Source organism: Pelmatolapia mariae, unplaced genomic scaffold (assembly GCF_036321145.2).
Source record: "Pelmatolapia mariae isolate MD_Pm_ZW unplaced genomic scaffold, Pm_UMD_F_2 NODE_ptg000053l+_length_149371_cov_1, whole genome shotgun sequence".
NCBI lineage: Eukaryota > Metazoa > Chordata > Actinopteri > Cichliformes > Cichlidae > Pelmatolapia > Pelmatolapia mariae.
The window spans coordinates 54,774-82,465 of record NW_027051790.1 but is presented as its reverse complement, the minus strand read 5'-3'; the positions used below and the strand labels follow the sequence as shown (position 1 = coordinate 82,465).

General features: G+C 41.1%; 1 protein-coding gene across 1 annotated transcript; it reads left to right on the top strand.

Moving 5' to 3' along the window:
• The first annotated feature begins 1,505 nt into the window (after window positions 1-1,505).
• On the top strand, window positions 1,506-25,489 carry LOC134622581 (MAX gene-associated protein-like). The gene is made up of 21 exons (XM_063468018.2): window positions 1,506-2,169; window positions 4,301-4,754; window positions 4,878-4,983; window positions 5,196-5,309; window positions 5,423-5,539; window positions 7,888-8,001; window positions 8,178-8,583; window positions 10,233-10,410; window positions 10,619-10,847; window positions 10,988-11,160; window positions 11,354-11,549; window positions 11,635-11,864; window positions 13,865-14,107; window positions 14,374-14,635; window positions 17,003-17,625; window positions 17,880-17,977; window positions 18,066-18,111; window positions 18,244-18,402; window positions 22,108-22,219; window positions 22,533-23,216; window positions 23,319-25,489. The coding sequence occupies exons 1-21, from the start codon at window positions 1,526-1,528 to the stop codon at window positions 24,179-24,181; spliced, it is 6,051 nt and encodes a 2,016-aa protein (XP_063324088.2). The 5' UTR covers window positions 1,506-1,525; the 3' UTR covers window positions 24,182-25,489.
• The last annotated feature ends 2,203 nt before the right edge of the window (window positions 25,490-27,692 follow it).

Here is a 27,692-nt window from a genome sequence, read left to right as displayed (position 1 = left end):
TATTTTTACAGTATGGTCCTGACGAACACAAAGGGACGTTTTTATGATTCGTGCAGATCAGATGTCTTGAAATTTGGTCTGGTTTGCTTACAAAACATTCAAACAGCCGGCAGTCACAGAAACTAGTGGCCGGAGATCATTTAATTTTGACACGATATCAAGTCTTTACACTTAAGATGAGCTACATTCATCTCGAGTCTTCATTTGATTTTACAGTACTTGTGTCAGCGCCTTGAATAATGCCTGTGTCTTTAAGCAGCCCAGTATATGCTGGACTTGTCATTTGTAACACTTACTGTTGCAACACCCTATAGCGATTAGCCAATTCTCAGTAGTGCTGAACAGAGATCTGCTGAGGTGAACATCAGTATATTTTGTTGTTGTTATTATTGTTTACTTCACCATTTTGTGTATGGTAAACAAACACATCTTCACAATAATAAAGTAGCTGAACAGTATACGAGTCTTTTATCTTTCCATCAGGCCATCTTTGAACATTTTTAGGGACAAAATTGATGAGGCACAGCAGATAAACATCGGCAACTGGCATTGGTTAATGTCTTCTTTTTTCAAGTATCAGTCAGATATCAGTCAGCAAGAGCAAAAACCACTGCTCTTTAGATGCATCGGTGCATCCCTGTTTGGTTTCTTTAAGTAAACACGCATTTTCAGCGGTCTCTGAGTTGATCGGCACATTTTGGTTGTAATCAAGTCTTTACATTTCTGGGTGCAGCTTTCCAGGCTCCTCTTTCCTTCCTGCCACTGTTTGTTCTGCTTGGATGAGTTCTAATTGCATCCTCTCTGATCATTGTTTATATTATATTCTATTATATTATGTTCTTCATTTTGTTTTTCTGTCTTTAAAATTAAATTCTGCTGGTTAGATTGTATCAATGTAATGCATGTTGTACCTCTGAACGCTGTTATACCGTACAAATAACGCTGTCTTTTTTTGTTTGTGTGTCAGGTGTCTCATGCAGTGTGATGATCAGAGCCACCGGTGATGTCCGCCTTAGACTCTGAGCTCCCACCCATGGAGGTAAACCAGGCAGTGGAAGGTGAGAAGGGCACCTTGCTTAATGCGCCCTTCTCCGCTCCTCCTGCTTCCATTGCTTCTTCAGCTCCTCCGTTCCCAACCTTGACAAGACCTAATTTCACTAGTGATACAGTGATTGAGAGCAAAGCTGTCTCCATGGCGAGTAATGATTCCAGCGCTGCTGTTTCTTCACCTGCTGAAGCTAGCCCGGCTAAATCTGCAGTAACATCAGCTTCTACCTTAGAAGGAACTGTTGAAAAAAGCCCAGAAGCCTTGCATATAACATCCGCATCAGACTCCCTAACGTGCACGAAAACGAGCATCGTCAATATGCCTGAATCAACACATGGTCATCTGCGTTGCCCGCGACCACATTTGGCAACACGGACATGGAAAAAGACTTTCCTGCAGTGCTGACCTTCAAAGGTGTGAGTGTCGTTTTGGAAAAACAACAACGTGTGGAAGCAGTTCTACAAGTGTGGGACCGAGATGATTCTCACTAAGCAGGGCCGACGCATGTTCCCGTACTGCCGATACCGCTTGACTGGCCTGGATCCCAATCAGCAGTACAGTCTGGTCCTGTCCATAGTCCCATCGGGTCAGTACAGGTACCGCTGGAGTGCATCCAGATGGGAAGTCACCGGGCGAGCAGAACATCAAAACCAAGGTCTGATCCGAGCATTTTCACACCATTACTCACCCTGTCGCGGCTCAGATTGGATGAACAGCTTGGTGTCCTTCTACAAGCTCAAACTGACCAATAACTCCCAAGACCAGGATGGTCATATAGTCTTACACTCCATGCATCGCTACATTCCTAGGCTTCACATAATACCTGTTCCAGATGGAGGCATGCCCACAGCTGACAAGCCTGTAGTTATGGGACATGAAAGCATGACCTTTACTTTTCCACAAACTGAATTTATGGCTGTGACGACGTATCAGAACTTTCGGATTACCCAGCTGAAAATTAATCACAACCCGTTTGCAAAGGGATTTAGGGAGGACGGGAACAACCCCCGTCTGAACAGAATCGCTAGAGAGGTTCAAGCTATTGTGAAGACGGAATACCAGCCCACAGTGATCGAACCCGCCGAACCCAGTGAAAACCATGAGGAGGTACTGGATCTGAGGTGGGTTTTGTGTTGTTTCTTCCTTTGTTTTAACATTGGCAAATTGCTGTGTTGTCACAGCAAAAAAGCGAGAAATGCGTTTTTTGTATTGACACGCTGTTACTACCTATTATACTTTTATGTAAGTGCTATACTTTTGTGTTGTTGTGATGGAGTCTAGGTAATTATAAGTGCAGGAGTAACTAAACATTTATATTCTATGTGTTTAATTGACCTAAAAATCCTACATGATCAAACGGATCACTTAAAGACAACTAAACTGACCAACCACTTTGTTAGTTACACTTCGTTAGTACTGGGTTGGACTCCCTTTATCCTTCAGAACTGCCTTAATTCTTCATGGCAGCAAGGTGCTGGAAACATTCCTCAGAAATTTTGGTCTATATTGGCATGATGGTATCACGTATAGCCCCTTTCTACTAGTACCTACTCGGGTCGGTTCGGCTTGGCACACCTCAGCTTGTTTTTGGGGGGTTTTCATTAGGTGCTAGCATCTAGTACCAGGTATATTTTTTTTAGTACCTACTCTGCTGGGGATCCAAGCAGTCTGAGGTGATTAAAAATATGACGTCAACAGACTGCATGCAACCAATTGGCCCGTCAGTGACATCGTTCAGTGAGTCATGAGGGTGTCTCCTTACGAAAATCCAAACCACTATTTTTTTAAACTTGACAATGAGGGAAATGGCTACACAAAAAACACCCTGGTTCCTAAGTCTGCCAAAAAGACATACAACAAACAGCGGGTATGCCATTGCTTCAACGTCCTCCTTTGTAGTGGCATTCGTGTAGCATACAAATGACATCGTGGGACTTTTGGCCGCATTGCTGTAACGACCACACGCACATTAGATGGTACTCAAATGTAATGAAAAACAACCAAAACAGAGTCGAGTCGAGCCGTGCCAAGCCTAGTAGGTGCTAGTGGAAAAGGGCTAATAGTTGCTGCAGATTTGTCTGCTGCACATCCTCCCAAATTTGCTCTGCTCGATTGCGATCTGGTCATTGCTGAGTCCACTGAATTACAGTGAACTCATTGTCATGTTCAAGAAACTAGTCTGAGATGATTCGTGACATACGGCGGCCCTGGTCTGCTCAGGAAAAAAATCCCCAGACCGTTACACCACCATCAGAAGCGGTGACAATTATTAGACCAGGCAATGTTTTTCCAGGCTTCTAATGTCCAATTGGCAGTCAGTGTGTTGTGTTTCACGGTTTGACATGTCGTGCATTCAGAGATGCTCTTCTGCATGTGGTTGGCTTCCTGTCAGCTTAAAGCAGTCTTTCCATTCTCCTCTGACCTTTGACATCATTGAGGCATTTTCCACCCAGAGAGCTGGCACTCACTGGATTATTTTCTCTTTTTTTGGGCCATTCTCTGTAAATCCTAGAGATAGGTGTGTGGGGAAATTCTCTGTAGGTCAATATTTTCTGGAATACTCAGACCAGCCATTCTGGCACCAACAACCATGCCTCATTCAAATTCAAAATCACTTTTCTTCCCCATTCTGACGCTTGGTTTGAACTTCCAGTGGGTAGACTTGACCATTTCCACATGCCTAAATGCACTGAGTAGCTATCATGCGATTGGCTGTTTAGATGTTTGTGTTACTGAGCAAGTGAACAGGTTTCCCCAATGAAGTGGCCGATGAGTCTATAAACTGATAGTGTGTGTGTGTGTGTGTGTGTGTGTGTGTGTGTGTTACATAGAATACACCACAGTGGAACAGCACGCGGTGAATCGCTGCAAAAAACGACTGCAGCGTATAAACTCAGAATATTTGCACAAGTTCTGATTCATTTATTTTGCAACTCTTCAAATTTAATTGAGGAAATACTTCATATAATAATACAAATATTGCAGTTGTCTGAATGCAATATAAAAGTATAATAATCAGAACATTTTTGCAAGCTGTTTGTATTGGATTGCATGCATTATTAATTTCTTACTTGACTGCCTCATTAGGTGTAGGAATTTGTGAAATTGCCAGTTAAACAGCTGGAAATAGCTTATTAAAATGCCACTGCCACATGCTGCTCCACCTCAAATGAAAGGATTTTGCACTGAGATCATGATTAAATCCACTTGTTTGGTATCAATAACCAATATTAACTTTTATGTGTCTTACAGTGCAAACAGTCAAAATGACTCTGCTTCTCTATCAAATGTGCAAGAGACCCGATTGGTACTGAAGCCCATAATGTCTAAACCTGCTAGAAAAGATGAACCATATGTCCCCTGCATAAGAGGCAAACATGCTCTTGGTGAGCTTGTGCTTGTTGCACCCAAGCAAGAAAGCGCTGCCACCAGTGTAGCCCCTGAGGTGCAGCAGGGCTTAAAAGTATGGATGTCGCCTAAAGCAAGATCTGTGACTGCTAATTCCTCAACGTCTACCCCTGGATCATCACCTCGATTCTGTAAGAGGAGGAAGAGGATGAACAGACGTTGGGCAAATTCCCGGGGAAGAGAGTGTAAAACTGCAGCAGCCTCCTCCACAGTCGTCCACAGCCCATCACTGACAGGCGCTATGCAACCGGAGATGGATGATATAGAAGGCCTGCTGTTTGTGTCGTTCACCTCAAAGGTAAAACACTGAAAGTGATTGCATTGGATGCTCAGAGCACATCGGCATGTCTCCAGAGGGTGTAGTTTCATTTAATAAAGGGAGGGGTGGTTCTTTAAGCTTTAATGCTCTTTTATGTCACAGCAAGCTCTTGAGGTTCATGTCAGGAACAAGATGGTCAGTACCTCATCGTCAGCATCTCCGGCTTCCCTAACAACCCCAGCACCACCGACACAAACAAGCGACCAACGTGAGGATTTTCTTTCTTTCTTTCTTTCTTTCTTTCTTTCTTTCTTTCTTTTCTTTCTTTCTTTTTCTTCAGTTGATTAAACTATGGAATAAATATTTTTGTGCCTTTTTTTATTAAAACCCTGTTTTTCTTTAAATATTATTGTGGAATCTTTGATATACATTTTTAATGTTGTATGCCCGAATCTAAAATTGTATCTGTGGTGTTGACAGTGGACGTGAATCCAGAGACCGATGAGGAGAAGATGGCTCGTTTCGAGACTGCGCTGCTGAATGAGCTCAGAGTCCACAAACGCAGACAAGTTATCCATCCCGTCTTGCAGGAGGGTGAGTATACAACGGGCATAGTCTTTCAAGTTGTTACCTAAGTTTTATAAAATAAACTAAAGCACAAGAAAACCAACCCAAAACACTCTCACTGTTTTTGCCGTTTCTCTCAGTGGGCTTGAAGTTGAGTTCCTTAGACCTCACTATGTCCATTGACCTGCAGTATTTGGGTGTTTCCCTCCCACTACCACCTCCAGAACACAGCAAGACCACCACTGTGTCTCCTGGTGGTAAGTTGGGCTGAATCTTTGACAGTTTGTGCATGTTTGATCGAGGTCCTTCGATTGCTTCTTTTGCACAATATCTTATGAGTAATTTGTCGTATGCTGTTGTCATAGTAAGAAAATAGGTGTACACACAATAGGTAACTTTTGTTGAGTTTTACTTGTTTTATGTAGTCTAAGTATTGCAGAAAGCTAATCAACATGAGACTGTCGGAAAAGTCCTTTAAATGGTACGCAGTAGGCGGAGATGTCAGTGGCAAATTAGAGCGAGTCACATTAGACTTCTTGAATAGTGATTGATAATATCTAAACAAGGAGGCACCTTTTGTAAAAGCTGTGATTTTGTGATTTTTGTGTGATTTATATAAAACGAGTTTTTCTGCGTTTTTTTTTTAACAACTACTTGGTGCAGTCACAAAGCTACACAGCAAGTGGTCATATCTACGTTTGACGCAGTTATAAGCCCACTAATAATATTTCATTCATAATATTTAAACTTCATGCTCAGCAGGTTTGTGCATGTTTGGTAAGGTGTCTCTGATAGTGATGTGACAAGTGCAGTGGTCAAGAGCAGTTTCCTCCAGACACATTTTTTTTTTTAAATCTTCTGATATTGTAAAAGTTATACATTGCTTTGTTTCATCTTAACTGAACTACTGTAATGCACTGTACGCCGGACTTAGTCAATCATCTCTTGCCCATTTACAATTAGCCCAAAATGCTGCAGCCAGATTCTTGACTGGAAAAAGAGAGATCTTATTACTCCAGTGTTAGCAGTTTTGCACTGGCTCCCTCTGCATGACAGAATCCAGTCTTAAAAAGTCATAGAAATATTTAAAAGGTTGTTAAGGCCCGCCTCTCGATCACTCCTGCTCATCCCACAGTTAAAGCTTATTTCAAAGGGAGCTTTGCTGTTGTTGCACCAAAACTCTGGAATGACCTCCCAGATGACCTCATCCGCTGTGACTGTTTTTAAGTCTTCTGTCAAACTTTTGGAAACTGCTGATTTCTGGAGCTGTGATTGGACGATTAGTTGCTGTTGGGTTATTTCATGTAAAACTCTGAATGTATTTAGCAGGATGTTTTCAGGAACCCGTTTATTGTATGTTATTTTAGTGTAAAGCAGGCTTTTAAAGGGGTTTTAAATTTCTAAATGTGCTGTGCCCCTCTCCTCACCCCTGAACCGGTTACGGCAGACAGCTGTCCCTCTCTGAGCCTGGTGGAGTTTCTTCCTGTTTAAAGGGAGTTTTTCCTTCCCACTCTCGCCAAGTGCTTGCTCATAAGACGACACCTAATTGTTCCAGGTTTCTCTCTTTTATTATAGAGTCTTTAGCTTCTAATATAAAGTATCTCGAGGTGACTGTTGTTGTGATTTGGCACGATAACTGCTATGAGCAATGAATTAATTATCACAAACTTTTAATTCTTTATGCCTTTTAGTAAAGCTTGCACTAGATTCAAAGCAGACTTACTCAGTTCATATTGACTAACTTGGGGAATTGGTGTGCCATGGATGGCTGTATCCTTCGATTTAAAGCAAGTTTGATTCACGTGTCTGATTGCAATACACTGATGAAGCGCTTAGTGCTGCTGGTCACTTGTTAGGAGAATTTCGCAAAGTATTGAAAACCGAAGCACGAAAAGTCTCCCAGTCCTAACTAGAGATCTATTTTAAAAATACTGAGTGTGGCCCTAAGATTCGGTGTGTTGAATTTAGCTGCTTTTCTGTTTCTTTCCAGTAAAGTAAAGAACTTTAGACGTGATCACATGCAGCGTCATTGTAAGAGGATGTTTTAACAGCTTTATTGGAATGAATTAAACTCACAAAAGTACAAAAAGCACCATTTCCCCGGGTGCTTATCGGTACTCCTGTAATAAGGAGTCGGGTACTGACTGGAATTTTAAACATCCTCTGTACCCTTCACTAGCTTCAAACATTCAAGCCAAAGTGATGACAGCCATCACTGGTGACGTCAGCTGCTATGACGCAGAGACCGAAAAGCTAGTTGGAAATCTCAGATTCTTTTTTAGGAGTTGAGATTTGTTGTGTGGGTTTTCAAAGGGTGTGTGTAATATGAGGTTGCAGATCTTTCTTGATGAGTTTGTCAGTCATGCCACATTAAACCTTCGCATAATGTCAAGACAGAAGTGATTAGGTGATGGCTCTTGGGCGATCAGATAAGAAAAGAACAGCTGAACTTGAAGGAGTACAATTTTCTCTTCAGCAAAGAGAATAAAATTGGCATCAAATTCTGATTAAAATTTGTGTTTCTGCTGCAGAACCCAGGCTGGCATTGTTAAAACATAATAGTGTGCTGTGACCTGTAACTAAAGGCATTATGTTTGCTGCACAGATGAGGCACTACCCTTCATCTCCAGAACGGGAAAGACAAGTGACATGACGAAAATAAAGGGGTGGAAAAACAAGTTCGTAAAAGGCAAGGAAACATCTTCTTCCAACGGTGAAGGTAAGGGCTGCTCGTCATATTGTTGCTGCAGTGTTCCTTTTATCATGCCGTGGGATTAGTGTAGTCATTCTAATTACCAAAAGATTAACTGAGCTGAAACCAGCTGAAAGTACTTGTGTCTGATTCATTATTCTTCCTCAATAAATTAAAGTCTCTTTCTTCTTTCTCTCAAAAAGGATTACAAAAGAACCTCTCTGCCTTCTGCAGCAACATGTTGGATGAGTACTTGGAAAGCGAAGCTCAGCAAATCAGCGAGCGCGCCGCTGCTTTCTCTACAAACCCAGAAGGCTCGGTGTCCTATCAGCTGCCCGCTAAAAGCTCCAGCTATGTAAAGACCCTGGACAGCGTTCTCAAGCATCGAAAGGCTCCTTCGAAATTCCCAGTGGGGGCCAACAGGCCTTGTCCCCTATCCCACAAACCACTGCTCTATTCTGCTCTGACGTCACCTGCTCCTCCGCTGGCCACGCCAGCAGCCCCCCATCAAGCAGGAGCTAAATTCACATTCCAGGCTGCATCCTCGCTGAGGCATCCAAGTGATGCTCGTGGTTCTAGTAATACCCAGAATCAGGGAGTTTCACAGAGGTAAGGATATATTTTGGATTTAGTCACATTTGATCATATGTTTTGTGTTCTGAATTTGATTGGCTACTGGTGTGGCTAAAGGTTATTTGAGTTGAGAATCGATACTTTGTTGCAATAGTAAGAATTTATAATTCTTCTAAGGTGACATTTCTCGTAAAATAGATACAACAAAACCAAAGATTTTTCATTTCAAAATGGAAAAAATGTCACGATGATCACTGATACTGACTTTTTGTATTTGTATTTATGAAAGCCCTCTAAATATACTGATTTACTGTAGTTACCTACATTGTTTTGTACGTAACTACAGTACAGGTTTAGTATTAGTTGATGCTTTTCAAAACCTAGCTGCAAGTTTTATCATATTTGTCTTGGTACCAGCTTAAAGTGAATTTCAACTCTCCACCTGCACTCTCAGGACTTTCTTTCTTTTGTGACTTTAATGCACTTTAAATTATTCTTCAATTTATTCACCAAAAGCTTTTTACCCCTCAGCCATAAAAAGCCGATGGGATATTGTCGTCACCCTGACGGTTGGGTGGGTGGTGTGGACACCCAAGTTTGTGAAAGGGATAACTCAAGAACTAGTCTACCTAGGATTTTAAAACCATACCATAGGTGAATCTACTAAAAGTCCCAGAGGAGTTTGAATCTCAGTTTGACCTTGGTCTGAAGGTCAAAGTTAGAGGTCAATTTTTCTATTTAAAAAAAGAAAAAAAAGAAGGAAGTCACCTAGGATTGGGACTTTTCCATTAGTACCTACTAAGATCGACTCGCCACAACTCGACTCGACAATCAAATACCACCTAATTTGTATGGTCGACACTCTCATGACTTATCGAATGATGCCACTGACCAGGCAATCGGTGGCATGCAGTCTGACGATGTCACATTTTAGTACCTGCTTGGATCACTTGGAACTCCGGCCGAGCAGGTACTATTTTAGTACTTGGTACCAGGTGCTATGACCTAATGGAAAACCCTGAAAGCCGTGGCGAACCGTGGTGAGTCGATCTGAGTAGTTACTAATGGAAAAGGGGCTTATTAGGAGGGGTAGCAACAACAACAGAGAGGTAACACTGACAGCCATCAGTATTTTCTTCACTAGTTGTTTATTAGTTGTTTATGAGTTTCATAAAACTACTGCGTTATAGTAGACTGTTTATGAACAATGTAGAATCCATATTATCTATTAAATTGATATTAAGATTGTATTTATAGAAATATAATTGATAAAATTAATAGAAAGAGGGAAAAAAAAACTAAATGTTACATTGTGAGTCATGAAATTATTTTTCACAATTTATCTTTTCAGTCCATTCACTTTTTTTTAATCAGTTTGTTTGGGTGGTTATACATCTTTATTTTTTTTTTAATCAAAGGTTATAATTCTCATCCATTTCCTTCTCACCCATACTGTAGTTTTTGGGTTATCCAAATCCAGCCACATCCAGTGCAAATGACTGCAGTTGTTGATCGTGTAACCCCCTTTTCCCCGCTACATTGGCGGGCATATACATAGGCTTCCTTGCTTTGTAATTAGTCCTGTAACTGTTTTCCTACAGCTGTTTATAATGTAGTTTTGCTTCACATCAGTGCATCTTTTCAATGAACAATTCTTATCTGCTCATTTCATGTTTCTTCCTCAGGTTGTCAGAGATGAGCTTTGGTCAGAACCAGGGGCCGATGTACAAACCTTCGGGGCTCACCAAGTTCCAGCACAAGCTGCTCGAAATGGAGACGGCAGCTTTGAACCAGGGCCTCAGCAGAACACAGCTGACTACAGAGAGGCTGTCAGCTGCTCTGACTGTAGTACTGACAAAACAGGTATGTAGCATGTTTGTCCTCTGCAGGAAGTGCAGGAATGTCATGGGCTGGCATGTCAGTGATGACTTCATTGTTTCATTCTGTAGTGATGATTTTAAAAGTCACCCTGGCTTTTATAATATCAAATGTAAAGGAGGTACATTAAAGAAAAGCACGCAAAATGATTTTTCAAACTCTTTTGATGACTCTCACTTCTCATTTTAATCAGACGCAGCCCAGCCAGATCTTGAAAGTACCCACTTCTCCAAATAAAGTTGCTGGACCTGAATGTGGTCAAGAGTTCTGCAGACTCGGCTGTGTGTGTTCCAGTCTGCAGCACCTGAACAGAGGCCATCTCCACTGCAGGCGGCCTGAATGCATGTTTGGCTGTGCCTGCTTCAAACGCAAGATCACTAAGCAGACGTCCACAGGGGAGAGCCAAGAACATCCTGTTTACTGTAAGATCGAGTTCAAGTTATTTCAGTATCATTTGTGTGTTGTTGAAGATTTTTTCCCTGATTCTGACCACAGTCTTTCAGAGTCTTTCTTTGCTCAGTTTGGTCACAAGTGTTAATGAGATACTTTTTGCCCTCCCCAGCGATGACTAATATGGAACACGTGGTCCAGCCTCGCCAAGGCTCACATGCTAATAAACTGTGGAAGCGAAATGGCAGTGATGAGGATCCAGAAGCAGTTTTTATTCCAAAAATTGCACCCCTCTATGTGGTTACACCAAAGGTCCAAAAACGCAACAGTGTATTTCCACAACCGGTAAAATAAAATTGCTTTTCAACAGCTTTTTTTTTTTTTTAATTAAATGCTGATGCTGAAGATTATTATTTTGCCATATTAATAATTGCTAAGTTCGTCAATTGCGAAAAACAAAACAAAGAAGTTTTTCTTTGTATTTGTTTGCAATTTGTCCTGTAATCTCATTAAAAAGAGACTAAAATCTTCATTGCAGATACGTGAAGAAGATAAGGATCCAGTGTATAAGTATTTGGAGAGCATGATGACATGTGCTCGTGTAAGAGAGTTCAATAGCAAGCCGCCTCCTCAAGTCACCATAGAGCCTAAGATCTTTGCACCAAACGCCCCAACAAAACCACAAAAAACCACTGACAAGTACTACAGCACTTTACCAACTGTTAACAAAGCAGGTAAGAAAAATAGCTGCACTGTAGTGAAGTGGGATATTAAAGGTGTTTGTAGTTGTTTAAAAACATATTTCCCTGTAACCTCCAGGTGAAAACGCATCTCAGGAAACTGCATGTAGTGAAGTAGGAGCAAGGAAGCAAATACAGATCCAGTCAGTGTGTCGGTGGCAGAACGACCAGAGGATGATCCTGGAGGCTTTATGTCAGCGGATGAATCATGATCAGCTTTCCCAACGTTTCTACATTGGTCCTTACCGCATCTGGCCAATCAGCAAGATCATTATGCGGAAGCCCAGCGGCTCCATCGTCACCTACCAGGTACTGAAGATTTGGGTATAGACTAGAGATGGCACGATACCACTTTTTTTGTCCGATACCGATATCATAAATTTGGATTTCGGCCGATACCGATATGAATCCGATATAGTGTGTTTTTTAATCAATAAAACTGTTTTTTTAATATCTTGCTGCATTTTGTATAAGTTCATACTCAAGTTTAAAAAAAAACCCACTAAAGCTATTCTGTTATACCTGTATGCAAAAAATACACTGCACCCAAAATATGTCATAGTTCAGCAATACTGATCAATCTAATAAACTTAAACCTGAACCATCCTCCCTATTCTGGTATTTTAAAGAGTAAGCAACCTAACTAATAGGGTTGCAAACTCCCAGCAAAAAAAAAATGCACAGAAATCAATTATTTTTCAAGAATAATTAAATAGATTCAACATCTTTCTTCAACAGAACTGCAGACTGCACAGATGGTACCTTCCCAAAGGAAAAAGTACTATAGCTTACTAGGGTATATTAGACTTAATAGTTACTATATACAGTAATGGACTTCTATACATTTTACAACAGATTAAAACTTTGGGTGTAAGATTCAGATAATTATTTATTAAAAGCTAGATATTTTAAATGAGAATAAGAAAGAAAAGTATGTCTTTGTGCCCCCTTTTCCCTGTTCATGCCCTATCGGCCCCCCTGGCTAAACTTTGCTAGATCCGCCCCTGCACAGTTACCAGCCGTCAGCTACGTAGAAAAAGATCCTGGTGTACAAAGTAATATTAAATAAATTCTAACAACAGATTATCAAGCTGCGTGCTGCTGTTGTTCAGCTGCTGGTTTCCTCTTTCTGGCGCGAAGTGGGCGATAAACAAGAGAGACGGCCTCGCGACAGAAAAGCCGATCAGCTGATCATTAATCAGTTTCACGATTGAAGTAGCAGCAGGAGAGGGAGGGAGAGAGAAGAGGCAGTCGCTCCATATATCGGTTGTTAAGCTTAACGCTGGAATGCTTTACAAACATTCAGAGATGAACTTACACATCTTTACGTTTCTCTGGGATAACTTTCTCGGAGATGAAATGCCGGTTTGGTAGCGAGGCTCCAAATACTCAACCAGACCGCCGACAGGTCTCGCACGCCACAGCCGCTCTATCACGTGATGCATACTGCTCCGACGTGCTACAGTTATGAGCCGAGTTATGCCATGTCGCAAGTTTTGTGAGGCGCTTTTTTGATATTTAATGGATCGGATTACTTTTTTTTTCTCTCTCTCTGATATCCGATCCAGTAATTTAGGCCAGTATCAGACCGATACCGATACGTAATATCGGATCGGTCCATCTCTAGTATAGACTATATTAGAAAGAGTTACCCACTGGATTGTGAAATCATGTTTTGATGCCTAAAGTCAGGAGCAGTTGTATTTAGTTGTATTAGGCAGTACAAACAATATGTGCACCTACTGGTTACAGCAGGCTATGTCTGCTCACACCTTACCATGCCTATAATAATTCTAATTTGAACCCTTAATGCTGTTTAAATGGATAAGTTGTTGAAAAAAAATCACTCTTTACAGTTTGGGTGTAGTTAGCTACAGAAACAAAAATGTATTTATTTTTTGGGCCTTTTTACGGTTTTATTTGAAAGGGTACAGTGAAGAGTGACAGGAAAGCAGAGGGCAAGAGAGAGCAAAGGGCTGCATGTGGCATATGGTCGCCTTCTAATTCCACTGAGTGGGCGACTGTTGTTGTGATTTGGTCCGCCATTTTAACATCGGCATCTATGGAGTTTGACCAGCTTTGGAAGATGGCCTCAGATGGCCCTTGTGGGTACTACTGTTTGGGCACTTCCCATGTTGCAGTGGCTTCCTGAGTGGCTGCTATCTGCTGGGTGTCTAATAATCCTGCTTTTGACTGTTGGAACATTTGTCCTCACTTTCTTTGCTTTGTTGCTTTTTCGTGTGATGACGTGATGTACGGCGTTCTCTACAGTTTCCAATATGACAAAGTTCTGTACTTTTTTTTTATAGGTGCAAATTAGCAAACCATCAAAAGCCAGTGATTGTGATGATGATGATGAATGTGACAGTGATGAGGAAATGCATACCAGTAAAGGCCTTGATGAGAACACTGATGCAGAGGAGGAAGATGGCCAAATCGAAGAGCTGCAGATGTGGTTTGGAGTGACACCCTTTCTGAGTGGAGTGATGCCTGCTGGCACGCTGAGAGCCGAGAGAAAACCTGCTGGTTGCCAAGCACCTGGACTTATACAGGTAAGGGCTTTGTAAAGTTGTATCAAATACATCCATGTGCCTGGGAATTTTTAAATTCTCCGTTAGAGATTGTCACTGGAAAAAATTTGCACTGAGGTTTGGATGTTGAAGGGGGGAAAAAAATGAGATTTGCATTCAGTAATTGGATTTATCCTTTGGAAAAGATAACAGTTTGTGGCTATTTAAGGACTAACAAACACACAGCTACACCAGCTGAAATATACAGATACTTTCTAAAATATACATATGCATTCCTTCCTCTGCAGGTAAATGGCAAATCCTACAATCAGGCCAGACTCCAGCTTGGAAAGATGGGATCTTTGCATCCAGCTAACCGCCTTGCTGCCTACGTCACAGGACGACTAAATGCTTCAGTTGATGTTCCTCAGAAAAATTCTCAGAAATCAGACTCTACACATAAAACCAGCATTCCAAAAACTGGCGCCGTAAAAGTTGCAAGCTCATTAGTCAGTCCAAATATCGCTGCAAGGAAAACTACTGATCTGAAGACACTAACGCCGTCACCAGGTAAGGTTGTCTCTGTTGCTAGACTACAGCAGAGGCACTTTGTTTTACATATTCAAAACTACCACCTCCTAAATGTGCTGCCTGTTCTTCCTTTCTCTGGCTTTCTAGTGAAAATCAGAATTCATTTAAAAATCACATGCAAAGCCTTAAATTGTTCAGGTCCTTTCTCTGCAGCAGTGCTAGAGCTGACTGTGCTTTTGAGGTTGTAGCAGCTAAATTTTGAAACTCACTTCCTCAGCCCATCAAGTCAGTTAAATCAGTGGTTTGCCTTTTGACTGCTGAAAACTCTTTTTAGCTTTTCCTTGGTTCATCACCCATTCCTGTAATTCACACCGAATACTTGCATGTAAGTGTGTGTGCATATAAACCAATAGAGATACTATGCACGATGTTTGTTTTTATTCAAACTGTGAAGCAATTTGTAACTGCGTGCTTAAGATATTCACTGTCTTTATCATCGTCTTAAAGGACATGACGCTGAAAAACAGGACTGTCTGTTTGGAAAGGCTCTTAGTAAATGTGGTTTTTCACGTGTTATAGCTGAGCATAACCTAAAACTGTTTTTAGTATAGTCATGTGAAAAAAGTCCACCACTTTTATTTCTGAGATTTAGTGCATAATAAAAACATTTGATTCTTACCAGGCTATAAAATTCTGAAATACCACCTCACGTGAATAGCAGAAATGTGTGTGAAAAGCTAAGTACACCCCATCATACAGTAACTTGGGAATTGATAAGAATTTAGCAATTCCGATTCCTTATTGATTCTCATTGGCTCCACTTTGAGAGTCACCACCATCTCTAAGCAGCATATCAAAGACATTACATTCATGCAAATTAATTACATGCTGAGTGTTCAAATCTTGTGAATTTTGGAGATATTTGTTGTGATCAGTGTTGGGGTCATTATTTAAAAAAAATATTGCATATATGCAGAACACTTTTCTCAAAAGTAATGCAGTACGTTAGTTAATTACACCCACGGTAAAAACAGTCGTTACACTACTCGTTACGTTGCTTTCATGTTACTCTGTAAAATGATCTGAAACACACTGTCTCATAATTGCCATTTAAAAATATAAACATACAGGCTACAACCCCACACACCAACACAAACGCCTATCCCGATGAGGACAAGCGTGATCTTTCTCTTAGTATTTAGGTATGTACACAAAGCCGACAGCACAAGTCAAAGATGAAAACCAGTACAGATTTTAAAGCGGTTGTCATGGTGATTCTACTGTAGAAACATGAGCCGGTAGAAACTGAGGTCATCAGTTTGTTACCTGTTGAAGTTCAGCAGTGGCTTGTTTCTGTCCTAGAGCAGTCTCCACTTTACAATCGCACTCTCATCCTTTTGTGCAATAAAAATAAAATAATGTCCATATCCACTTTTTTTCCAGTTCTCTACAAGAACCGATTCTCAATTCCAATTCCTAGTCATGTGTCTGCAAAACAATACCAAATTACCACCCCTACACCATCATGCTTGACAGTTGGTATTTGGTTTAGGCTAAACATGGTGCTGTGGTTTATGACAATCAGCATCTCCACTTTGATCTTTCCAGTCTCATTGTTCCTTGTGGTTTGTTCAGATGCAACTTCACAAACTTGAGCTGTGCTGCCGTGTTCTTTTTAGAGAGAAAATCCTTTCTCACCGCAACCCTCCCAAACAAGCCATGACAGTATTTGTTGTACTGTCATGAACTACTTGGGTTATTTGCAGTTTCTCCGATCATTGCACAGTCTGACCTTAGGGTGAATTTTCGGAGATATCTACTCCTGGAAAGATTGACAGCTGTCTTTGATGTTTTCTACTTGTAAATAATCATTCTTACTGTAGAATCATGGTCTTTTAAGCCATCAGAGACTGATGGGGAACAATTGGTTCTCTAAGGTCACTGCTGATGTCTTTCCTCCTTGGAATTGTGAATGCGCTAGACATGCAAACTACCAAACCTTCTGCTTTTATAGAGGTGCTCAACCTTGCTGATGATCAGTTAATAAAGTGCCTTTGGTTATCAGCAAATGGCTTCTTCTCTCAGTTTCAACTGAAGCAGTAAAAGAGTGCTTAGACTTTTTTAGACTTAGTTTGCTTTTCCTTCTTAGCTTAATTTTTGTTGAATAAATAATAGGATGGTGTAAGATGTCATCTGGGGTTGTATTTACATAATTTTAGGATGTGGTAAGGACCAGATGATTTGTTAAAGCATTAGAATTGATAGAGGGTAGATGAACCTCAAGAAGTGACATCAACTTAATCAAATAGAATAGAAGTAAACATGTATCACTAAAAACACAGTTATATTAAAATAATGCAGATATTATCATCTCATCATGCTGAACTAGTTTTTTCTTTTTTTCAGTTCTCTTATTCCATCCATGCCTTCAGAGCAAGGGACGTATCTCATTGGGGCAACAGTCACAGAAATCATCCAACATCAGCTCTGTCCAATCACTTGCCTCAGGCCAGCACAAGTCAGACTCTTCCTTCCAGAGCAGCTCCTCATCCTCGCCTGTCTCGCTCACCGTCTCACAATCACTGAAAAGCCCCAGCTTTTTAGGACAGAGTGGAACCTATTCTTTCAGGATCTGTCCTCCGTCCAACCAGGGCACCGGAGGACAGAAGCTACCTGGGGTTCCCCTGCCCGGGGGCTTTACCCTCATTCAGCTCCCAGTGCCCGGAGCTGATGGAGCAGCACAACAGTCAGGACATCTAAAAGCATCAAACATGGCGAACAATGATATCCTGTTACAAAAAGACGGTGCAGCTGGGTGTCCTGCTGTGGACACAGTGAACGCAGTCAAGAGCTCTTTAAGCAGCAAATTAGCAGAGCCCAGCTCCTCCCCTGGGCTGGTTTGTGATGGCAAGATCCCATCAGACGAGGGCGATGAGGCCAACGGCAAGCAGGCAGAATCAAACCTAGACATCGCTTCAGAAGACACAAGCTCCTACTCATCAGACAGTGAAGGAGAGGGAGACGAAGATGTAAGTTTGAGAATTACAGTTTACTTGTTTTTTATTTTCTTTGAGTGCTTAGTAATTTATTTTAATGGAAGGCCCTCTAAACTGTAAGTGGACAATGGTTTATTATAAATGTAAAGAAAAAAATCAGCTGTAAGCTCATAGAAACAAATCAGTCCAACTTTTAAATACATGTAAAATTGAAACTGGGTGCAAAAATTCAAATTGGTTCATCTTTAACTCTAATTATAAAAACACTAAATTGATGTTGTCTTCAGGATGAGATGGTGGATGTTGAGACTGTAGAAGAAGTGAAACAACAGATGGCCATTGCTAAACTGAAGAAAGCTGTTTCCAAGGGAGTGCTGCAATCACGGTAATAAAAAATGAACATCTGGATGTTGAAATTAAAGCATAAAATTGTTATTTACCGTCAAAGCTGAAATTTGTTTATCATCATTTAGAGATTCCAGAGAAGATTTGGGATCATTTTTGGAACTCGACTCCCAGGTAAGACAAGCGCCAGCTTAGACCGCCGTATTTAATTGCCCTCACTTTATTTAGATATAGTAGGAACACAGTTTTTTGTATCATAAGGCAGTATGTATAGTGTGTTTTGAGTTTTCACTGCGTCTCCTCCAGGATCTCAATGATTGTGGTGAGACAAAAAACAAAAAGAGGCGCGAGAACCACACAGTGCTAGAACGGCTGAGAAGATCGGAACAGCGAAACCTCTTCGATAAACTCCAGGCTGTCCTACGGAGTGACCCAAGAGCTCCCAGGCTCCGCCTCCTGTCATTGGTCAGTTCTGCATACTGCATTTTTCCTTCTGGTTAGCTAAAGTGGAAACTGCAAGACAACTAATGGGAAAATGTAATTCCACTAAAGGTTGTGTGCACTTTCTACTACTTTTTAATACTTTTTATCACAATAACAAGGTCATGTTCTCATTAAGCATCCAAATAAAAATTTAGTGACCAGTGCCAGAGAGTTGGTACAGATACTACCACAGTATTTGCATCAGACTACATACTTCAAAAAACCTTTAAAGATTTAAATTTGAGTTCCTCTCAATGGAAAAACATGTGGGTGTTTTCACACGTATAGTTTCTTTCCTCTGGTATGAATCAGTTTGAGTTTGTAAACTTGTAAACTGTTGCTAGCACATACAGACCTTTGCATATATATGTAGCACCTTCCCTTCCTCCCCTGTACCGTGCACCTGCAGTTGGTTCGGAACACGGTTGGATCACGTTCACACCATAAACTGACTCCTCTGGGTTTAATTTTAAACAGTACCGTGATTACTGTGTTCACACCTGCACAGTCCAACCACAACAAGGAGGAAAACAAACCAGAGTTTGATTTAAACAGACTAAACACCATAGGTGTGAAAACACCATAAGATCAGATCTCAGGTTGTCCCCTTCATCTTATGCCACCAACATGAGAAAACAAATCCCACAACTGTCACATTTAGATTCAGAAGCCACTACAATCTGATAAACTGAGAGGAATACATGGGCCGCACATGAGGTCACAGAGCACAAATAAAAATAAGAGTAAAGGAAGCCTGCAGAGGAAAAATTATATGGTGATAGTTAATTAATTTTACTAGGTCAAATTGTCCTTAAATATGACACACTTGCGGTTTAGTTTTTAAAAATCAGTTTTACAGTGAAGTCTTTTTAGTTTTGTTTTGTTTGTTTGTTTGTTTGTTTGTTTTTTTGGGGGGGGGGGTTGTTTTTTTGTTTGTTTTTAGTAGCCCATATTCAGCAAAAAGAAAGTTCTCTTTTTTAATCTGTACTCAAACTTATTTAAAAGGTCAAACATTTGTTTGGTTGCCCCCTTCCGGATTTTCTCTGTTTTTGTATGTTTTTCACACTTAAATGTTTTAGATCACAAAAGAAATTTAAATATTAGACAAAGATAACACAAATAAACACAAGATGCCATTTCTAAATAAAGGTGTTTATTATTAAGGGGGGGGAAATGTAAACAAATAAGTAAAGAAATAACTGGTAATCACATCTTTGGAAGGCTGCGTTCAATTTCTCGCCACACCCAGGCCTGATAACTGCCACAACTGTTCTTAATCAAGAAATCACTTAAATAGAACCTGTGTGACAAAGCGGAGAAGACCAAAAGATCCTCAAAAGCCAGACATCATGCCATGATCCAAGGAAATTCAGGAACAAATGAGAAACATGGTAATTGAGATCTCGCAGTCTGGAAAAGGTTAGAAAGCGATTTCTAAAGCTGTGGGACTCCAGCGAGGCACAGTGAGAATAGGGCTGGGTATCGTCACTGATTTCTAGAATCGATTCGTTTCCGATTCACAAGGTCCCGAATCGATTCGATCCACGATTCGATTCAATTCGATTCGATTCAATTAAATTCGATTTGAAACTGGGAAATTTTGACAGTCAGAAATATTATAATTCAGATCAGTACATTTACATATTTTTGTATCTATAAAAAGGAAGCTGACACACGCAAGACTTTATCAAAGGTGTAAGCGTCACAGCAGATGCCTTCGTGTCAAAGTAGCTGAAGATAAAACACAGAAAAACATGAAGGTGGTTTTCCTGGCCTGGGATTTTATAAAAAATATTCTGCAGTACATCGAAAACGAAAGAAAACCATTAATCAACATATGAACGTTACCTCTGACGTTACAGCGGTTTTATTAGAGACACGGCTAAGCGTTTTGCATTTTGCATAATTTTAAAAAGTTTAAATTTGTTCAGTATTGAACGGCAGAAATTAGGTTTTCTTTTCGGAAGTATGTAAAACGAAAAAAAAACCAGCGGCCGACAGCGCTGTAAACAACGGTAGACTTGTGCGTAACAAGCAAGCGAATAATGCAGAAAACAGATTTTTAGACGGGAAACTGTTCTTGAAGTACAGAGAGAGAGAGAGAGAGCTGTGCATGACGTGTGATTTTATCGTGGTGGAAGCAAAACAGTAAAAGTCAGAGTGATTTCATGACGATGTTTATGTGAAGCGTAGTTTGGATCTTCTTTTGCTGCTGGTTCGGTCAATATTGTTTGGAGAGAGATAAAACTAACAGCTTTAGAATCAGCGCAAAAAGGGCGTGAACACAAAGCGCGGACCCGCCGACAGATCAGAATCAGCGAGCTGTCGGCTTTCAGCCCCGACCGTGTCCGTGCAGTTGTTGTGCCAAAAAGTGATTGTCTGCCAGAAAGTGATTGCCGTCCGCGGGAGCGCGCGCAGCCGCTTAAAGCTGCAGCGCCCGTCGGGTGAGAAAGGCGACATCTCACTGATTCTGATCCGCGGGTCCGTGTGTTTACGTCCTTGTGCAGAATCCGTGTACCTGCTCTCATTTACTGTCTTAGCTGTTTGGTGGTTGTTGAAATTTTGTGAGGTTTCACCTGAGATTCTGGCGTTTCGGGCAAAATAAATTTATATTAAAAAATCGATTCAGGATTTTAATGAATCGATTTCACGTTATCCAAGCCAGAATCGATTTTAATCGATGAATCGATTATTAAAACCCACCCCTAAGTGAGAACCATTATACACAAATGGTTGACCTCCCCTGGAATTGCCAATCAACCAAGAGTACACAAGAGCCCAGGGACGACTCATCCAAGCTCTTGCTGAGCAAAAAGAACATAAAGGATCATCTTAGTTTTGCCTCTTTTGGAAAAAACAAACAAACTCTGGACTGATGAGACAACAGCTGAACATTTTGGAAGGTGTTTATCCAATTATATCTGGTGTCAAACTAACATGAAGGTGCTTTAAGAAAAGGAACATACAACAGTAAAATATGGTGGTGGTTGTGTAATGGTCTGGGGGTGTTTAGCTGCCTCGGCACCTGGAAGACTTGCTGTGGGAAATGGAGCCATAAATTCTGCCATCTACCAAAACATCCTGAAAGAGAATGTCCGAGCAGCTGTTTGTGACCTCAAGCTGAAGCGCACAATGGTTCTGCAGTAGGACAATGATCCAAAACACAGCAGCAATACCACCTCTGATTGGCTTAAGAAAAACAAAATGAAGACTGTGGAGTGGCCGGGCCAAAGTCCTGACCTGAATCCGATTGAGATGCTGTGGCATGACCCTAAAAAGGCGGCTCATGCTCAAAAACCCTCCAATGTGGTTGAATTGCAACAATTCTGCAAAGATGAGTGGGCCAAAATTCCCCCACAGCGCTGTAAAAGACTCATTGCCAATTACTGCAAACGCTTGATTGTACTTGTCGTGCTAAGGCTGGGCCAACCAGTTATTAGGTCTAGTGGGCAATCACTTTTTCACACCAGGTCATGTAGGTTTTGATTTTTTTTTCCCCTTAATAATAAACACCTTCATTTAGAAACTGCATTTTGTGTTTAGTTGTGTTGTCTTTGTCAACTATTTAAATTTGTTTGATGAAAACATAGGAAATCAGGAAGGAGGCAAACACTTTTTCACAGATCTGTAGGTGGGAGTTTTTGGCCTCGCCGTCAACACTCGTTTTTGCCATTTTGTGTTTTTTAGGCCCTGAAAGAAATTCAGAGCCTGGTTAGGACCTCCAAACATCTAGAAGAGACAAAGAAGATGCTGACGCAGATACAATCGGGCTATGTAGAGACACTCTCTCAGTTGTCTGGTATGTACACTCTGTATTAATGCACCTTTTCTTGTCCTGTACTGGTTTTTGTACTGTTTGAATGCACTGAGTTTGCATGGAGAATAACTCGAAGCTTGCTATCCAGCACTTGTGTACGACATCCTGCTCTTGTGTCAACATAGAGACTTGATCGCCAGCAGATCTGCTTTCATCAGTTGTCACTAATTTTCTGACCAAAACATTTAGGAAATTTCAACTAACAGACATGTAATAATATGTGCATGCACATTTCACTCCCTGTGCTGAAGTTTTTTTTTTTTTCTTTCTGTTTTTTCAAATATAACATTTTTAGGAAAGTCTCAAAATGTGATCAGGCACAAACTAAAGGAGCTGTGCGAAAAACAGAAAAAGAAAGAGAAGACGGTGAAGTGGACGCCTTTCTTTTCCCACCTGCTACAGTCCAGAGCCGCTTTACTACAAGCCACTGCTCCCAAGTCTAACCCCACGCCCTCATCTTCAGTACAGCCTGACATCGGGGCTCCTTCCCAGGCCAACACAGCCACAACTCCACACAATTTAAAAACGATGATAACCCTGCTCCAGCCTCTCCTGCGAAAAGCTCCAACTGAATCCTGTCCAAAGACACCTGTATCTAAACTTCTGCCTCTGCTGGTATCCTCTCCAGCCCAGGTTGCGAACGCTGCACCCCGGTCCCAGGTGAAAATTGAGCAAGGTGACCATGTGGCCTCAGTCCAAGAGAAAAAGTCTCCATCAAACTTAGAAGTCAAACAGAAAGCTTCTGGAGAGCCAGACCAGGCTACTGGTTCCCACATTTCCAGTTCCCAAACAGATCAGCAGTCTCAAGACCCGCCCAGTAAAGCTTCACCTCAGGTCCCCACAGCCAAAGAAGGAGCCTCACCTGTATCCCCAACAGCTAACTACACCAGCACCAAGGTTCACACTCCAAAGCCTCTGGCTCTTCCTCTTATTCGCTCCAAGACTGGCAGGCTCATACTTCCCTCATGTCTGAAACCAAGTAAGCACTTTGATCAGTTAATACACCAAATTTAAATTATCTTCCATTTAAATGTGTTACTATAATATTATTGCGTATGTTTGTGTACTTTTTATCTTACAGTTGGCCAAGGCTTCTATACACTCATGGTCATGAAACCAAGGAAGAATGAAGAGGAGGGTGATGCTAGCTCTTCAGCTAAGATGAAGCTATTTGATCCATCAGACGCTACCATATCTGCATCAGACCCGCCTTTGGATTCGGAAACTGGGCATAACCTAGAGAGCAAAACAGCATCTTCAGATTCCGATTCGAAGGGTTCCGGTGTAATTTCCCCCCAGGCTGAGCTTGCCACCCTTAACAAATCAATGTTTGTGCCTTCAGTGGATCTTAAAGCTACAGAAAACAACAGTGAAGGCAGCACAGGTGCAGACATGAGCACAACTCTTCCAGCTGCCCGCTTGAGGTTTAATCGTGTGTGTTCTGTCAAGTCCGATGTCGATCCAAGCCTTCCAGAAGCCCGTCGAGGCAGGGGCAGGCCTCGAAGGAACCCTGCAAGTACTGCTGTGGGTGAAAAGGAAAAGTGTAGTGTGATAGAGGAGACCAATACGTGTGTCAGCAAAGGTGAAATATCTGTGCTGCTTGAAGAGAAACAAAGTAAAAAAATTACTTTGGAAGAGACCAAGATGGAAGCTGAGGACCTCGCAGGCAATGTCGGTAAAGTAGCAGATATTCCTGTGCCAGTCAAACGGCCCAGAGGAAGGCCTCCGAAAAGAAAGTCGGCACCAGTTAAGCGTCCTGCAAGTAGTCCCCTCAGATCCAGCTCTGAGAAACTTAAATGCAATCCCTCCGCTAAGGCAACTGAAAGCCCTACCACCAAGACGTCGAGGCCTTTAACACGCGGTGCTTTAGGAAAGGACTTCCCCAGCGCAAAGAAACGGTCCTGGATAGACGTAGAAAAAGAACTGGAACCTGACCTAGAATAGTTGTAACAAACGTCCTTTCACTACAAAAACAAATCTACGCTCTGAGAGTCTCACACTGAAATCTCACTCATGACTAAAGATGTCTTCACATGTGAACTCTGGACTCCGAATCACATCGGAGCCTTTGTCAAAGTCGTCTCTTCTCACATGTACAACACGGCAGGAGGCGGTTTGCTTCAGACACCTTCTCATTGTTAGGTTTAAGTGAAGGCGCTGCCTGGGACCATGCAGGTAAGGGTGCATCCACCTGCCCTCTATGCTATTCTCACATGGGCACAGTCGATTAAAGCAGGAGTTTTTGTTCTGGGAACCTGGATGTAAAAGACTAAGGATACAGCATCTTTTTCTAACATCATCTTCACAGTCTTACTTGAAGTTTCTCTGCTTTCTGCTGATATTGGTAGCTTGAGTCACGTGTGTCAATGAAAGTGTCACCAAATGTGCCTGTCTGAAAAAGCCAAAGGATCAGGGCCACGGATAATAACTGCTGCTCTTTTCTGAACTCAGTGGACTTCTTTCATAATGTAGAGAAAGGCTGATTTTTTTTGTATAAATGATAAAGCGGCATTAAGAGACCTGCTGAATGTATTCATGAAATGAATCAGTTTTGATATCAATATTTTCCAGCAATGAATGATCTTTAAATATTACCAACTTTTAGGTGGGGTATCGAGATGTATTTGAATTATGTTTAACTTTGAGCGATTCTTCACTGAACTCTCTTATGCAAAATAAAACTATACAGATATGTTCTGCGATCCAGCATTTTAAGCCTTACAATGTAAGCTAAGTGTCTGTTCCCAGCTGGGTGATGCACAGCTTTAACTGTATCACGTCTTAACAGGTGTCATTTTTCAATGGGTGCTAGATAATGTGTTACTAATCTGTTACTAATGCGGTAAAGCTCATCAGTAGTTGCACTTTAAATGTTTTTTTGGTAGAAATCACCCGTGTTGTCTCCTGTTTGCATTAACCTGTAACGTAACACATTAAATCAGCATTATAAAGTCATCTTTGAATAAGTCAGTACACATAAACCTGATGTTTTGGAAGCGATGCAAGACGTGTAGTTGTGGTAGATGTGTACCTAATGTAAATAGATTCTGTGAATATTTATCGTTTTTTAATTGCATAACAGTTTGTCTTTGGGTGATTTCGAAACACTGGTTATCTTGCCTCAGTCTGAGTGAATTCAATGCATTTATTGTCCCATCCTTCACGTAAAATACCACCATTTTTGCTTTGTTTGATGTCTTCAAGCAAAAATGTGGCTGATTTCATGTGAATGGTGATGTAACGGCATTTCTTCTTGGAAATAAAACCGTTTGTGTTACTTGTTTTCAAACATCTGTCACAAATAACTTTTGTTGTTTTTTGGGGGGGGAGTGTATTTCATCTTGTCTTTACATATTATGAACTAATCCTGTCTGTACTCCAACACCTTGGATTTAAATCAAATCAGATGTGACTGAAGTGCAGACTTTCAGCTTAAATTCAAGAGGATTAAAAAGTATTTTTTGAGCTCTTTATGAATAAACTTTTCAGAGGATCAGTTTTAATTGAACTAACTAACATAATTTGAATAGTTCGGGGAAAACCATTTGCAGTCAACGACCACCTGAGGTACAATCTCTGGAGATCACCAGGTACTGTTGAGGTTCCTCTCTCGAGATGCCCTGTCAGCCCTTTACCGTAGCCACCTTCACTTATTGCTTGTTTGTGGGTCTCTGCATTCAGTTTTTGTATTTAAGAACTGCAAACCTGCTCTGTTAGGTTGAGATCAGGTGAAGGATATCTAATTTCTTTGCCTTGTGAAAGTCTGATCAGTTTTGCAGCATTTGTCTAAATCCGAGGAAAAATTGTAGCCCTGTACATGTCACAATCCATCCTGCTGTTTCTACCAGCAGTCACATCATCAATGAACACTGATTGAACTGTTCCACAGGCACCCTTACAGGCCCATAACATCACCTCCACTGTGTTAGTGTGGTTTGTTTTTGCTCATGAGCTGTCCCTCTCCTCCGCGCTTTAATGAATTAATCCTGGTTCTGTCCCAGGATCTTCATGTTTTCTGGCAAACTAATCAGGTTTTCTTTTTCCTGAGTGTGACCAGTATGCATCTCAGTCATCCAGGTCATGGTAATCTAAGGAGCTTGGAAGGAAAAGCAACTGGACTTATATAAGTTTCTTGAAGAAATTTCACTTCTCATCCAAGAAGCTTTTTCATTTCTAAGAGCAAATGGTGGATAGTTCCAGATTTTTAAACCCTATTGAGAGCGTCCCTAAGACGGTTTCGGGTGAACCCATTGCGAGATCTTGCCCCTCCCCATCATGTGACTTATTCAGTTGATTTTACTCTGACTGTTGTGCACCAACTTGAGAGTATTCTTGACTTTGTGAGATGTTGTGAAATTGGTTTTTGTAACCATGGAAATAATTCTGTCATCATGCACTTCAGTCATCTCCTGTGGTCTTTGTGGCCTCTTGGTGCAGCCGAGCTGGCTGCTGGCATTCCTCTTTTTTAAGAATGTACCAGGCTGTTCATGTAGCCACTCCTAAAGTTTATATTGATGATTCAGTGTAAGAATAGTCTTCACTTGACTTAAAATCTCTTTGAACCTTATGTTCAGAGTTAAACCACCTCCAGATATTTTACCTGCCTAATTTGTCATGAAATAATAAGATACAGACCTCACCTGGACATGAAAGTGATTTATCAGCCAATTGTCCACTTACTTTTGATCAGGATGGCATATTCAAGCAAACATTACATCTGTTGTCATAGATTTAGGTCAATTGATGCATGTACTTTAAAACTGAGGTGGACTGAAGATTGATGATTTCATGATGATCCAATGTTGCGTTGGGTCTTGGCCTTCACTTGGGAGCTACTTTGATATGTATCACCCACCTAAGCATTGCTGCAGACAACAGCACTTACCCAAAAGAACACTGCACCCTCCCACAAACCATAAAAAGTGCTTAAGCAGTTGTTGTCAGTCTTCAGACTTAACCAGAACTCTCCAAAATCTGCAATGGTACAAACCACAGGACCCAGAAAATTCACTGCTACTGTCACAGTGCTGGACACCACAGCACAGGGCCCAGGTACTCCTGCACAATATAATACAGGCAACATAATGGGGGGGAAAGCCTTTTCCACCAGCTTTGTATTTTAAATTAAGCAATAACTAAGGTACACATTTCTGGTAACTAGTTCATTATAAATATGGTATTTTACAATACTGTATGGTGCAGTTGGCTGGGTTTTATTGGCAGGTGAGTTTGTTGATATCAACCTTCAAGATATAATTTTAAACTAAGGTGAATTAGAACACTTAAATGACCGATCATCCAATCATCATTTGGAACAGCACATTTGTGGTGGTAGTTTGGTAGTTATCACAATATTTAGTTTGTGAAGAACTATTTTATACCAAAAGTCTTCAGATTCACTTAAGCTGTAACAGAATATAGCTCACTGTTAGTATTACTAGCTATTTGTTACCAA

Excerpts from the sequence above, each read along its gene's own strand:
- LOC134622581 (XM_063468018.2), top strand. The coding sequence starts at position 1,526 with ATGATTCTCACTAAGCAGGGCCGACGCATGTTCCCGTACTGCCGATAC. Across the intron at positions 4,755-4,877 it reads TTGTGTCGTTCACCTCAAAG|CAAGCTCTTGAGGTTCATGT; the intron begins GTAAAACACTGA and ends TTTATGTCACAG. Across the intron at positions 14,636-17,002 it reads GACACTAACGCCGTCACCAG|TTCTCTTATTCCATCCATGC; the intron begins GTAAGGTTGTCT and ends TCTTTTTTTCAG.